This window comes from Triturus cristatus, chromosome 5_2 (genome assembly GCF_964204655.1).
Source record: "Triturus cristatus chromosome 5_2, aTriCri1.1, whole genome shotgun sequence".
Lineage (NCBI taxonomy): Eukaryota > Metazoa > Chordata > Amphibia > Caudata > Salamandridae > Triturus > Triturus cristatus.
The window spans coordinates 474,918,963-474,935,011 of NC_140588.1; the positions used below are offsets into that span (position 1 = coordinate 474,918,963).

The 16,049-nt window shown below is 43.8% G+C and overlaps 1 protein-coding gene across 3 annotated transcripts in view; it reads right to left on the reverse strand.

Annotated features, from left to right (window-relative positions):
* STARD3NL (STARD3 N-terminal like) overlaps nucleotides 1-16,049 on the reverse strand; it is a 183,978-nt gene that overhangs the window by 122,828 nt on the left and 45,101 nt on the right. For all 3 annotated transcript variants that reach the window (XM_085607453.1, XM_085607456.1, XM_085607457.1), the window contains one exon: nucleotides 11,223-11,499. In XM_085607453.1, the coding sequence (XP_085463579.1) occupies nucleotides 11,223-11,438 (216 nt within the window). In that variant the 5' untranslated portion in view covers nucleotides 11,439-11,499. The remainder of the gene's footprint in view (nucleotides 1-11,222; nucleotides 11,500-16,049) is intronic.

The window sequence follows — 16,049 nt, forward strand, 5'->3', positions numbered from 1 at the left end:
ATGTTTTTGGGTAAGCTCCGAATAATTTTGGAGGGTAAGACGCACTTTTGTGATACTCCAGAAGTTGTGTGGTCATGGTTGGAGGCATTCAAAGCTGGCACACCACATCAGCAACTGCGGACTGACTCAGGAGCACCAAAGCCCCTGTCCCGGAAAAGGTACAGGCGGTCAGCTAGAGGGGCTGCATTGAAAAGACCCACATCTTCCCAAATGGAGTGTGAAAGAATGGCGGCTCTACAGGCTGTGACGGAGATCATGTCGACACAGACAGCGAAGGGGACATGAACAAGACCTCGGAGCATAAATCGAGTGACTCAGGAGGTTCAATCCTGAGTAATGCTGCAGTGCCTGTTGTGACCCTAAGATCAGTGGATGAATTGATCTAAATATCAAGTAGGTGGAGGGGACAATTCTTGAGGGAGGATGGATACTGTAGGACTCCGCCTGCCTGTAACACATTGAATAGGTGGCCAGGGAAGGGTGTGAAATGAGTGCACACTGATGTACACTGAGACTTCCAATATAGGGGAAAGAAAATTGCTGTGGACTGGGGGCGGGAATGCACAAGCGAGCGGACAGCATGCATGAATATTGGGCTGGAGGGAGTACCACATGTGTGAGCTACCGCAGCTTACCCCCGACCAGATTGTCCCTACTAGGAAACTAAAGGTGGGTAGGGTATCTTCTCTTAATATTTTTTTAATTACAGGTTTGGGCGTCCAGCAGTCGCGAAGCTGCCCTTGGGTGGGGAGCTACTTGTTTGGGGTGTTTAACTGTTGTCCAGGAGGGTCGCAAAGAGTCATTCTGTGTTGGGTGTCTGGTGGGGAGGAAGAGAGTTGGGGGCCGCGGGGTCTGGTACCTATGCTGATAGCAAGTGAGGTAACTACACTGACCTAGAACATAAGAGGGATGGGGTCAGTGACCGAACATCATAAAAAACTCAACTACATTAACCGTAGAGGGGCGCACATAGTAATGTTGCAGGAGACCCATCTCACAGCGAAGGAGGGTACCCGTCTGAGGGAAGGTGGCACGGACAACTATATGCTACCTCTTATTCTGCATTTTCCCCGGGTGCTTCGTTGTAGGTTAGAGCAGGCACGCCTTTAGAAGTAAACTATACATGTATTGATCCAGAGGGACGTTTTCTCGGGGTGCTTTGTTGTGGGATAGAGTCGGCACGCCTTTTGTAGAAGACTATACATGTATTGATCCAGAGGGACGTTATGTCCTGGTGGAAGGCAGACTAATAGGAGGGAGATTGCAATGGGTAGCATCTATGCACCGAACCAAGATCAGCTACAATACCTGCGGACACTGTCCGCGCCCCTTACATCTCTAGGCACAACAGACCTTCAGCTAGGAGGTGACTTTAACTGTGTAGCAGACGTGGAATTGGATAGGTCTACTCCCCCACTCAATGGCACTCTGGCCTCTAAAATGGCACTGGGATTCAGGGAGTGGCGGGAACAGTGGGGCCTGCAGGTTATCCGGAGGGTCCAACATGGCGCACTACGGGATTACTCCTATTATTCTTACCTTAATAGCTTCCACGCCAGGTTGGATCCGTTTACCTGCTCCAGGCGTTTCAGCCCCTCCATGACGCACATAAAATAATTGGGGTGCACCTTATCAGATCACAACCCACTTCTGTGTGTTTCCGCCCGGTGGCAGAGCCCATGGTGACTCCCACGTGGCAACTCAACCTGACCTTCCTGGAAGAAACGTGCTTTAGGGACTCGCTACAGATGGCCATCTCGGAATACTTCCGGCTTAATCAGGGCACTACCAGTTCCCCACTGGTAGAATTGGAGGCCTTTAAGGTGTTGGTGAGGGGATATTGTATATGAAAAACGGTAGGTGTGAGGAGGGAATTCTTCCGGGTGCTGGACACATTAGAGAACCAAATGCACAACTCCAAACTGATAGCCAAGTCGTCTCCTCAAGTCCTCATACGCAATTGGAGCAAACAAGGAGTAAATACAATAAGGCGCTAGAACGACTTAAATGCCTGGACCTGCGCGAATACCAGAAGAGGGTGCATGAAGACGGAGGCAGGTCGTGTAGGCTCCTGGCGTGGCTACTGCGCCCTGAATCCTGAGGCTCACCCATTACCCGGATCACAACAGATGAGGGAACAGTGCTTCATTCGCCTAGGGCTATAAACGAGACCTTTCAGGCATATTATGAAAATCTATTTTGGGAGCCCAAGCCACTGAGGCTAGAGAGGGTAGCGGAATTTCTGACACCCGTGACTCTGAGGACACTGAACCCTGCTGAACAGAAAGAACTAGGGGGACCAATCACAGAACAGAAGCTATTAAGGAAATGGCTTCTGGGAAGAATCCGGGTCTGGATGACCTACCGGCAGAGCTTTACTTTGCCTTTGCACAGACAATAGCCCCTAAATTGGTGGCACTGTAAGCCAAGGCGTTGAGTAAGGGACTATTACCAGACTCCACCAGAGAAGCACTGGTTATCCCCCTACCAATAACGAAAACCTTAGAGGCAACCCATCTCCACGTTTAACATGGACTTTAAGGTGCTGAGTAAAATACTAGCCTTGAGGCTTTTACTCCTAATGCCACATCTAATACACAGGGATCAGAATGGATTCATACTGGCGAGATCTACATCTGGTAACCTTCACAGACTTTTCCATGTCCTGCACCAGCCAGCCACTAGCCTAAACCCGGAGGCAGTAATTATGTCTGTTGACCAACAGAAGGGGTTCGACTCGGTGAGATGGGATTTACTCCATGCATTGATGGACCAGATGAGACTGGGGAGGGCTGGGGGAAATGGGTGAGGTTACTATACATGCGTCCTATGGCACGGGTTCACACTGGGGGGTGTGTTCTCAGACTTGTATAACATCCACAGGGGAACCAGGCAAGGGTGCCCTCTATCACCTCTCCTGTTTGCTATAGCTATTGAACCTCTGGCAGAACTCTTCAGATAGAAGGGGAATCGTCATGTCCTGTGTTTAGAAGGAGAGGACCACATCACTTCTTTTCACGCCAATGACTTATTGCTATACTTGGGTGATGGAGGTCGAGGGGTGAATAAGGCCTTTTCTGCGTTAGAGGACTATTCTGCTTCAGCGGGCCTAAAACTGAACAAATCAAAGACTCATATCTTCCTATTAATACCTGGAGGCCACTGCCAGGCAGATCTACCTGTGGGCCTTGCTTGGTCTCCCCACTCTTTTAAATATCTGGAGGTACAGGTATTCTATACTTTGAAAGATCTCCAGGATACTAACTTGAAGCCGGTAATGCGATCCCTACAGATGAGTCAGATGAGTATCCAATTCTAGCGCTCCCTAAAATTGTCCCAAATAGCGCTATCCAAAATGATCATGCTTCCCTGACGTTTGTATTTTTTCATGAACTCCCAGTGGTGATTCTGCCTTCATGGTTCGCGAGCCTGGACACTTTGCTCCGTGAGCTAGTATAGGATGGAGGCTGGAATAGAGAGTCCCTGGCAGTGCTGAGGAGGGCACTGGAGGAAAGAGGGCTGGGTGCCCCTGATTTTGAATTTTACTACATGGCCGCTCAAATACAGTGGTTGGCCCAGTGGCTGGACGGGAAGAACTTGGAGACCCTAGGGCCCATAGCTCCTACATGGATGGCAGGGATAGGCCCTATGGGGGTAGCCTGGGAAAAGGATGTGAATATGTGGAAGGAAGTGTTGCAAGCGTGGGGTAATAGAAATAAAGAGGTCATGGTAGGTGGTATTACCTGTAACTCCCTTAAGGGTATTCTTGGAGTGGAGCAGTGGCTATGGGCACGAACAACAGTGGTCACAAAGCGATATGCCACAATGATATGTACACAAATGTTATGATGATAGAATGATAACGTATATATCACATGGTCTTGTGAACATAATGATTTGCGACATGACGTTGCTGTGCTTATCCGCTTATAGCTCTTGTAAATGCATATAAAGGTGTGTACCGAAAAACTAATAAAGAGGTTTAAAAAAAAAATCAGGCACGTTGCAACAGGAGAGAGAGGTCAGGAGGGTCACATGGGAAGCAGGAGGGATTGAGCGGAAAAAGGAGAGAACAAAGCAAATGTTGGAATATTTACATCTAACATTTAATAGAAAAGTAATATTGTGGAAAGGCCTAAGAAGGTATGGGTTTTAGTAGGAAATCTGACCTCAACATATCCTCATAGTAGTGCCTTGTAGTAAGAGAGTTAATGGAGTGTTGGGTGAGGTACAGGGAGCTGGTTATGAGATTGCATAGGTCAGAAAAAAAAGACCACAGCCTGTTGATGCAACATGTGTGGCATTGTATAGGAGTCCCATCATCTCCCACTCGTGCCTTGTACTAGAATTCTTCAAGAGATAACCAAGCAGTAAGCAAGCAGCAAAGATGGTGGAACAAAGAGGTGTTCGATACCGATAGGGTGAAACTTGAGTTAAAGCAAGAAATGTATCTAAAAGAATTGCAAAGTTGTAGCAGGAGTCAGTGGATGAAACCAAGCTTGGGGGGTCAAACTTCCATTACACCTTTAAACATTCAGCAGTTTTGAATACGAACTCATGTGGACACGACCATTGTTTATACCATATAGTGAACATTTATTACAATATGTGTGGTCTTTTCTCAGTAGTTAGTACCACAATATTTTGGATTTTTTTTACTAAAGTGGTTTTCAAAAGTGAGTCAGAAGACCATGTGTAAGTCTAATGATTTACCACGTGGTACCATCGGGTGCCATGAAAGATGTCATTAGCAGTTTTTCTATATGTACGTCTAAAATACTGGTGTTAGCTTTGATTTACCACAGGAAACCACTACAGTGGCATCAGAGTTGCAGCAACAAAAACCCAACGAATTGACCAACTCTTAAAGATAGGCCCTTAATCCTGCTGCACCATGACATGACATGGTAAAGGACAGTCCTCTCAATCCAAGCCAGTAGTGTTGATGCAGCATCATCACTATGTTGGACACTTGTCAAAACACCTACTAGGCCAGTTGGCAACTTTCTGAAAGTAGGCCATGCACACCACCAGATAATTTTAACATAATCACTCCATAGATAAACAATCAAGCTTAAAACTGGAGTAACCAAAGCCAACCCCTTTTCTCTGCATCAACCTGGAAGCCTGAAGGCCAGTAATGCAGAAGGAGCTTAACAGCTTGAATATTCAAACAGTCCACAGACATGACAAAAGGTTAATCTCCAACACCCTCAAAAATATAACTATCACTCCTTAGGCTAAGGCAACTGTTATGATCTATGCCAATAAAAATGTATTATGAACTAAAAAGGGCCTACTAACTTTCACTGGCATCTGCAGAAACAGTGACAATCTAGATTACCTGGATACACTTCAACTACCCTAACATCACCACAGTACCACTGTGATGCCTAAGCCAAGAAGGGTCAAACTTTGTATGGCACAGACCCATGACAAGGTCAAGCGAAATGACCTCTAAGCCCTCTGATCAAGATCATGTTTCACATTTAACACAATCCAGTCCAAAACCAAGTGGTCCTTTCAAGGACAAAACCCTAGTGGGAAGAGGTGTGGTGCCGCGGCCAGGGCGAATGCCTCCGGAATCTGCGGATCACGGTTCGACCCCCAGCGGTGGCGGCAGATTAGCCCAGCACCATGTGACTCTGGGCAATAGCTTGCTTAATCTTCCCGACGGCCCCCAGCGCCTAGAGACCCTTACGGGTGATTGTTAGCGCTTTACAAATGTGGATTATTATTATTCTAGTGGAAACCTGTTATCACTTCAAAATAAACCTCATGAAAACTCAAGTGGCTCAAAACCATACTGTGGATACTCACAACATTCTGGTGCTAGCAACAGTTATCCTTGATGACATGCTTCAAGCAGGACTAATAATTATCCATAGGAACAGAAAGCCAAACCAATGGGGTGGGAGTAGTGCATGCTCTCATTGCTGATCTTACCTGCACAGAACTCTCTGACATCTAATTTGTTCATCTCAGTAGTATTATATCGCCCCCTATGTCTACCTGAAGTTAATGGTCAAGAAAATCCTAATCATGGGTTGCTGCAGTAAAATCAAAACAAGATTTATATTTCCTTTAAAGCATGGAGGCCCTGAATATCAATCAAGATGTGTTACACCTGAAGCACAAAGTGGTTCACACATTAGACCTAGCGTTAACACACAAAATAGAAATATTCAATGTGTACGCTGAAGCACAGTCAAGGTAAGATCACTCTCATTTCCCTTCTTGACCACATCTCTGAATTCTGCTATAGAACCATATTCCACTTGACTGTCATATCTTCAGTGTTATCACATGCTATAGAATTATTAGAGTCAAGGCAACTTACAATGATACTAGGACAATATTCTAAAATGCCTATGACCAAGACACCTTGCTGGTAATCTTCTAACATAATGTTTCATCTACAGTAGGGAAACTTGACCCACAAAGAATCAGAACACCAGAGTTAGGTTTCAATTCATCAAATCAACAAACAAATGATACAAAAGACAATTGTCCAAACTAAAGTGAATGCCAATGGAGCAAATAACTACCGGTGAAAGATAAAAGCCAATGCAAGAGACAAAAGAGAAGCTTCTAAAATACCATTACGGCAGCTAAGAAGGTCTAATTGACAGACACATAAGCAAGGTTTCTGTCAGGACCAGACCAGTCCCTACTCATGCTATGACCAGGCGTGGGAGCTTTGGATCGTTGACCTCTATTTGGCCCTTTAGTGGAAAGCGACTATCCTCCTGGGATGATCGTTGGAGGTTGTGGTAGGTTCCACTGTGGAATACTGCATCGCTTCTCCACTTCCGCTTGCCTATTTAAACGCTACCCTAATCAGTTTTCCCTCCAGCAAGATCTTGTGAGATCCCATGGACTGGGAGGGAGATCTCTCATTTATCCACCGTTTTACGTTTTTTCCGTATTGTCCTTAATGATACTGTCATTGTATGATAAATTGTCACTAGGAGTCCAACTGAGACACTGTGAAGCATTTGACAAAACATGTCCAGGGTCAGCTGGTTCTTGGCAGCACAAAGAAATTACGTGGAAAACGCAGATGTCAGTGGTCAGAAAACCATCATCATGGTCGCAAGACTCTGACTTTCATGATACTGTATTGAAGAAGACAGAAGTACTGAAACACAGCTAAAGGCTGTTCCACAGTAATTGTCCTTCAAGCAGGGGACTTAATGATGGCATTTCACACCTTTTTGGGCAGTGGGAAAAATCTAATTTTAATCATTGCAGGAGGGTCCCAGGGTGCATGATAACTTTCAGCTGATAAAGAGCAAATGAACAACCTTTGCAGAAATCATTTCTGTGACAATTTATATTGAAAATCTAAATTTGCCATTAAATTAATAAAAGGCATGGCTTTTGGAATGAGATCAGCACCAAGGCTACTTTCCCAAATAGTGTTGGTACTGCTTCTTCTTTCTGGTGCTAGGAGGCTTTTTACACACTCATTTCACCAGCTTCACCATGAGCTACGTACACTATTGAGCAGGCTCGTCAGAGTGCTAGACAAGTCATTCAGGAGTCTTGAGAATCCAATGTGTGAATACAAATTTGAGGGAAAAGTATTCTCATCTGCTGCGATCACGAGTCAAGATTGTTCCGGGCAGTGGCGAGGAATTAGAGACCTAGCCTACAGTCAGAAATGTGGGCAGTGTTCAGCGTTAGGCTTGGAAGCACTGCCATTGATCCGGAAGAGATAAGAAGTGCCCCACCTAATTTGGCAGTGTATATTGGTTAGCCCATGGATAATAAGGATTCCAGATGGTTGGGCAGCCCCGAGCATCGGATGTGGAAGTGCACAAGGACACCCACTCCTGCGGAAGGTCAGTGGCCACTGATAAAACTCTGGCAGGTCTCATAAAAGAGTGGAGGTGGTAAAACAATTTGCAATTGCCATGAGGTCTGACAAACCATAAAGGAAAGAGAAAAGATTACACTTTGTCAGTCCCATGCCCAATAAAAAGAATGATCGTGGAGGAATGATGGTAATTTAGGACCTGGTTGATGGTCAGAGAGAAATTATGTTGTCGTTAAGGACAATACTGAAAAAACTCAAAGCAGTGGATAAATTGTCACTGGGATTCCAACTGGGGTACTGTGAAACTTTTGACAAACGTCCAGAATCAGCTGGTTCTTGGCAGCCAAAGGAATTACTTCAAAATCTTAAGAAAGAAGCACACATTCAGAGCTCTGGGCAGACCTGTGATTCCAACTGAGGTATCTACAACTATGGCAGTGAGGGCATTGTTTACAGAGCAGTTAGCACTTTGAAGTCAGTGGTCAGCGAATCATCTCCAAAGGTTGTAAGACTTTCATGACCCTGTAATGAAGAAGATAGAAGTACTGAAACACAGCTATAGGCTGTTCCACAGTTAATTGTCTTTCAAGCAAGGGACTTAATTGTGGGATTTCACACCTTTATGGGCAGAGCTCTGCACTGAGGAAAATCTCATTTTGATCACTGCAGGAGGTTCCGGGGGTGCATGGTAATTTCCAGCTGATAAAGAACAAATGAACAACATTTGAAGAAATCATTTTTGTGACATTTTATATTGAAAATCTAAATTCACCTAAAAATGAGATTTTCATTCACTATTAATATGATGCATAGGTGACATAGCTTTTTCTAGCCTGTGATATTTGAATATCCTGCTTAAACATATTGTCAACTTTGTCAATAGAAAGTTGCTCTAACACTTGCAGTATATAGCGATTGTGTCCATTAGTATTACAGAAACATGTAGGTTAATACGACCTTCATGCTTCAATTAAAAAAAGTATGCATCTGGGTCTTCTGGGCTCCATGGCACACTTTACATTTAACATATTTATTATCAGAGGTAGGCTGGTCAAACCTCTTAGCTTGACACGTAAACACCACAGCCGTGCCTGCTTATCATTGCTACGTCTATGTTCTACTTTGGGCATTTGACATTCATGTCACTTGAACAGGTTTTGCTTACTTTAACTACGGATAGATCTTAAATCAAACATGGAAACTGGTGTCTGCCAAGACCTTGACGTGTTTTCATGGGTAGAGTATTGGAGCGGGAGGCTGTTTAGAAGTCACAAACTCTTCCAATATGAAATAAGTCCGCTATTCAGTTAACTAGGCGCACAACAGGAAAAGATGGACTTTTCCCCAACACCTCTTCCACGAAAAGAGGCAAAAGGCATTTGACCCTGTAATACAGTAAGTTGGGAACCAGTCTACGCACAGCTTGTTGAAAAGGCTGCAGCCACCTTTAACTAAAGGTGGAGATAGTTTTTGTGTAGACCCTCAGCCCAGCAGCGCCTCAGGCCTGACTGGTGAAGCAAAAAAACATAAAGAACACCTCCAATGGGCTTGAAGAAGAAAGAAATCAGCGGGAGATAAACACAGGGACTGTCGCATAAGTTGAAAATGGGCTGGATATCACTGCTATGCAAATAATACAACGAAAAATAGATAAGGCACGCTAAACTATTTGTTTTAGTTTAGTCAAACAAATGATCAAAGTGTTGCTGAAATATCTTCAAAGGCTAGAGAAGACAAACTTTACTGTTATACCTCGTGGTCTTATCCTATGCGTTGTTCCCACAAGAATTGTGCATTTTCAAATATGGGAAGTAAAAATACCACATTAACTTTTAGTTCTCTAAAATATAGAGATATTTTTACTGAACGGCATTCAAGAAATGCACATTTTCTGTGAGGTCCCTCAAAAACCCCAAGATGGCAAACAACACCCTTGTTTGCAGCTAACCCTCTACAGTTGTATGTATTGGTTTCACACATGGTCAATCTCAACACAACACTCATTTATATTGTGATATAAATAAAAGAAGAGTAAACTTTTTGTAAATTTAAATAGCTATGAAATGCAGCGTTTGTTTTGTTAACTATTATAAATAATTTATAATTTCTCCTCTTAGGACAATATTTCTGATGTACATTTTTCTTTAATTTACAGTTTAAAATCGTTTTTTCATTTCAAATGCTACAGTGTTCCTCTGGTAATCAGAACTGAATATGTCCCTCCTAATTTCATGTCTTTTGTTCAGACAAACGTATTTTTTATTCAAGAAACTCTGCTCTTTTACTGCTAATTTTAGTAATAATAGCTCGGTAAAGAGGGTTTTTCCTTGCTGTACTGCAACATAACAGTTGTACATAACACATTTTGAAAAAGTGTTGTTAATATTGACACTTGTGAGACCCATATATAATATATAAAATGGTAAATTGTTAATTATCAATAAAGGCCTTGTTTTCTACAGAGGCAATATAAGTGAAATCATAGACAAGAGTGGAAAAGACATAGAGCACCCTCCATTATTTATAGATATCTATCTGCAGACTTATTGTCGTGACGTTTCCAGTGCATGCGAATCCCCTCATTCACAGGTAAATTCAATAAAGAGTTTTGTAAGGGAAGAGGAGTCAATCATAGATCCAAACAAAAAATGCCCTTCCTTACCCTGCTCCCACCTTCTCAGGCTTTCTCACCCTCACGCCTTTACCTTCCTCATTCAACTCCCCCAAAACATTAAGAAAGAAATACATCACATCTAGAACCATAAACCTCTCCCACAAAACCTATATCCAGAATCCTACCACTCTTTTCCACGACCAGGTGGGCCCTTTCCCTGCCAGGCCTGGATCACTTTCACTGCAACTGGAACAAGCATTTGCAAAGCCAATAGTTCGCGCCTTTTTGATCAAATGGATTGCCAATGTTATTTGCCGAAGGTCTGCAGTATCGGCAAAATACAAAATAATCTAATAAAGAGTGAAATCGCCAAACTGCCTTCCAACAATTCACTCGGATCTCTGAAGAGCTGAGAAATGCAAGCGAAAATTGGCGAAGAGACATCTTCACAGACTGTTTGCCCCACTCCTGCTTTAGTTACCAGCGCCTCACTCATTTTCTCCAATTTACTCCCAAGTCTTGCCTGGTCTTATTCTGGAACACAATCTAAGTGTTCAGTGCCAGGATAGAAAGCCTTAAGCTATAGCAGCGAATAACTGGATTTCAGATTCGATGTCCAATACTAAGCTATCTGTGCACGACATACACAGCACGGTTATATCTCACATTCAGTCAAATTTTATTAATCTCATTTAATTATACAGATTGAGAGATCAATACAGCAGCTCTATTAGAATGAAACCAATAAGTCAGTCAACACAAAATACAACTGTAACCAAACCTTACATTCAACTCTATGATCCAAAGCAAGGCTATGAACAGCAAGTCGAAGGTCACAAATAAGCAGAATGTTCTTCTGACATCAGAAACGACTTTCTTTTCTCTTCCTTCATACGATTCAATCCGTGCCATCAACTCTGCAGCATTGATGGAATGCACATCGTGTAGAGATGGCAAACTGTTCTGTCGAGGCGCCCTAGTATCATCTTGCGACAGGTTCATTCTCACCCTGATCGGAGCAGTGATGTCCCAGCTTCAGCATCACCAGAAATTGTCGAGATACCTTTAAAAACAAAAGTATATTAACATATGCAAACGTGAGCAAAAATTTGAAAAATACCAATTAGAACAAATTAAATTCAATTTAACAAGAACTCAGTGCTTTTTGTGCTATTAGCTAATGTATTCTACCATAGACACGGAGAATCAGACTTCAGGAAAGGACTGACACCTCTCGGTATAACCGACTAATCAAAACATGCACTTTTAATTCACATACTGTGAAATTTCTGCTTAGCCTTAGGTATTGGTAATTTAAATCCAGTTATTGGTTTTATGATAACATATGCTTTGATTGCCTTAGTTCAAAAGGGAAAACAACATTAGTGCATCAGGAGCACTGGAACAGAAAATAGGCACAGGGTCAGACTGATTTGCATATGGCCATGTCTGAACTGGGGTGGCAGAGTGGGCTAAAGAACGGTGATGGATCAAACCCAGATCTGTTGACTGGGTGTGAGTGTTTGATTGGTTCTGATGCTCCGTCCATCACCACCCCCTTTTGTACCGCTTTGTTCGCCATAAGTTGGCAGGGTATGCTCAGACGTGAGTCCCTTGCTCACTTTGCCACTGGATTCAAGCAAGCCTGGCTGATGATGGCTGAAATGCCAGAAACCGGTCCTAGGATGCTTGTTTCCGGTCCAGGGAAGGCATGGCTTGGCAGTTCGGGCTGGACTGTTCCCATGAGGCACAGGGTCAGACTGATTTGCATATGGCCATGTCTGAACTGGGGTGGCAGAGTGGGCTAAAGAACGGTGATGGATCAAACCCAGATCTGTTGACTAGGTGTGAGTGTTTGATTGGTTCTGATGCTCCGTCTATCACCACCCCCTTTTGTACCGCTTTGTTCGCCATAAGTTGGCAGGGTATGCTCAGACGTGAGTCCCTTGCTCACTTTGCCACTGGATTGAAGCAAGCCTGGCTGAAGACGGCTGAAATGCCAGAAACCGGTCCTACGATGCTTGTTTCTGGTCCAGGGAAGGCATGGCTTGGCAGTTCGGGCTGGACTGTTCCCATGAGGCACAGGGTCAGACTGATTTGCATATGGCCATGTCTGAACTGGGGTGGCAGAGTGGGCTAAAGAACAGTAATGGATCAAACCCAGATCTGTTGACTGGGTGTGAGTGTTTGATTGGTTCTGATGATCCGTCCATCACCACCCCCTTTTGTACCATTAGTGAGTTAGACAACTACAAAAGTGGCACATGTTTACAAACTGAGGTCGTTTTTAATTGGGAAAGACATTCTGTTGAAGTGTTTTGCAAGGTATGAAAGACTCTATGGATGTGAGCATGCTGCAAGCATTTATTTATGAAAATATCAGGGAAATAAACAGTAAAAATTGGTTCAGCAGACCATAAAAGAGGCCCACAAACAGTCAAAAAAACAGCCTACACACCATACCAGCTCACCGGGTACCCTATAAGCCATTTCAAAAGAAGGGAGAGATAAGAGGAGTATCCCATAGGGGCTCGTCCTCCTAGTTGCATATATCTCCAGAAAAGAGAGCCTGTCTTTGCAGTGTGTGCTAACCTCCTGCTGGGTGGAAAAAGAGCAAGGCTTTTTTATGTAACCCTAACTCACCAGGGTTGCCCCTGGTTGACATGCTTCATCAAAGGATTCCTTCCGTTCCACTATGGAACAGTGTGTGCTACTACCTGGGAATTATAATCGCCCACCAATGCACCCAGTACCATACTACTATGGTCCATTACCACCCCACCCCACCCCAGATACATCTATCAAGCTTTGAACAATGGAATCCACCTGGTGGCCCTTTCCCGATGTACCGACATAACCAAAGACGTTCTTTTTAATGGGTAGGCCAGGGCTGCACAAGGGGCAAAGGAAATAGGAAGAATCAGGTGCAATGCCTCCCCCAAACGGAACAAACAGGGGTGACAACCATGAGCATGATGAGAGAGACACAACCAGGTCAAAGCAACCGCCCAGCCTAGTTGAAAATTTCACTTACAGAACCCCAGGTGAGGGTGCTGGAGAAAGATCTAGGTTTTGTACCCACTGCAACCCTTGACAATTTAAAACTGCATTGCAAGATCAATGAGTTTATTAGAAAGATCAAATCAAGCGTCTTTTATTTAGGCAAATCCCAGGATGATGAGACACATGGTGACACAGGACTCAGGATAAAATCCACCTCCACACCCCCTCTGCAGTCCCAGTAGAAATACAAACCTTTGAAAAGGCGGTGCTAAAGGACAGGGGGGAAATCAACCATAGCCTTATATATTTCTCATCACAACCAGGGAACAGAGTATAGCCATTAAGAAGCTAGCTCACAACAGAAATATAATGATTATGCCAGAAGAAGTGGGAAGCCACAGTCATCCAATCAACTGAGGCATACCGCAAATAATATGCCCATCTTCTCATGTATGAGAGGAACTATGAGTGATTACAAACAGACCCCACCTATTTTCTCAAAAAGAAATTAGTACATGGCAGAACAAGCCTTAGCAAATGAATGGATATCACGAAAGGAAGATGATTTCTTAACTAACAAATCACCCACCACACCCGGCTTCTACACCATCCCAAGATCCGCAAAGACCTGGTCAATCCCCCCGGATGACCCATCAGGGATCAATTCAATTTTGGAATCTTTGTCTAGATGTGCGGATGCATTTCTAAAACCAATAGTTCCAAATACTACCACAGATTTAAAGGACACCAAAGATGTGTTACGCCTCCTGCGCATAATTGATTTCGACCCAGACTTCCACCTCTTCGTGGGTCTGGACAATGAAAGCCTTTACACAAGCCTTCCCCAACTAGAGACACTAGATATAATCAAGGTCCTCTTTGCAGTGGACTGGGATTACCACACACCCAGGAATGTAGTTATGGGATACTGCAAATGGGCAGTGACAATGCATTTTTTCGAATTTGAGGGGACCCTCTTTCTACAGAGCACGGAACCAGCATAGGAAGCACTTTTGTGCCCAGTATCGCTGCCTCTATGTGCACCACATATAAACCCATAAACAAGTGAGCCCCTAGAATTCCTTCTTGAACCAAATAAAACTCTGGAAGAGGTACAATGACGATGTCCTGGTCATATGGGTAAGCAATGTGGTGACAGCAAGAAATTTCATGAGTTGGTTGAACACATGAAACAAATTCCTCAAGTCCAAACATACCATAAGCAATAAAGAACTGGTGTTTCTTGACCTCAACATAATAGTAGATCAGGGCAACCTAAAAACAACCACACACAAGAAACCGAGGGTCAAGAACTGCCTTCTACTCCAGGACAGTTTTCATCCACAACATCAGAGGGAGAACATTGCCATTGGCCAATTTTTGAGGTTGAGAAGAAACTGCTCAGATGCTATACAAGATTATAAGGCACAAGCAGAGAATTTAACAACTAAGATAAAGTACCCACCCAGAATAGAAGAAAAGACAATGGCAATGGCCTGCAGCAACAACAGGGATGCCTTATTTGACCATATGCCACAGAAGAAAAAGGAAGCTAAGCCAATGTGTATTACAGCATTCAATATAGCATCCGACAGAGTCAATAGGATCACTAATAAGCAATGGCGGATCCTGAAGAGTGGCCAGTAGGCAAGGCAAAGGTCTTAGGGACTCCCTCGTGCACACATACCCCCCAAAAACAACCACAGACACCAGACAAACCCAGGGGACACTGTCACAAGTAGGTGGCCACTATCCTTTCGGTGGATGTAATGTGTGCCACCTAACGAAGATTACCAAAAAAGGTACTTTCAACAACTACACATGGGAACTGAGATATTTGCAATACACGAAGGGTAGTGAGCATGATTACCTGCCATTCGAACCTATTTTACATCAGGATGAAAACCCGGAAGGTAAAAACCAGAATAGGAGAATACAGTAGCAACCGGAGGTGCAGCCGAGCAACAACTAAGATGTCTACCCATTTAACTGAGAAGTAACATACGGTTACAGAATACCAGTGGGTGGTTCTCAAACACATACACAAGATCATCAACTGCGAAACAGGACTCTTTGAGAGAGAGCAAAGATGAGTTTTCAGACTCAATTCCCATAATGTGGGTCTTAACACCCTGTGGGGCCAATCCACGATATATTACATCCTTATATTGCCGAAGCCCCCTGTACGTTTTTACATCCTCCTATTAGAGACTTTTAGCGAGTTCTTTTGCGACAATACGTAGTGTCCTCCTGGTTCAAACTATAGAGGCTCCCAGCCTGCCCTCCTCAACCTTTTCTAACCTTTTATTTATCCTTTTTGTTTATCCTTCGTATGAAAATCTCTGCAAAATTTATCAGATTGATTTTGTTGTTTTTAGGTCTCGCCTGACCCAGCATGCGCTGGTCTGGCGAGACTTTTTGTGAGGGCTCCAAAAAATGCTACCATGGCCAGCCTAGAGCTACAGTGCATGTGCGCGGGCGCGCGCTTAGTAGCAGAGACTGGCAAACCTCGTCATGCTCATTAAGCGCCCGCGATCACTTTCACTTTCACCCGCGATCACTTTCGCGGCGCCCCTTTGATGTTCTTGTTCAAAGAACATCAAACATCAT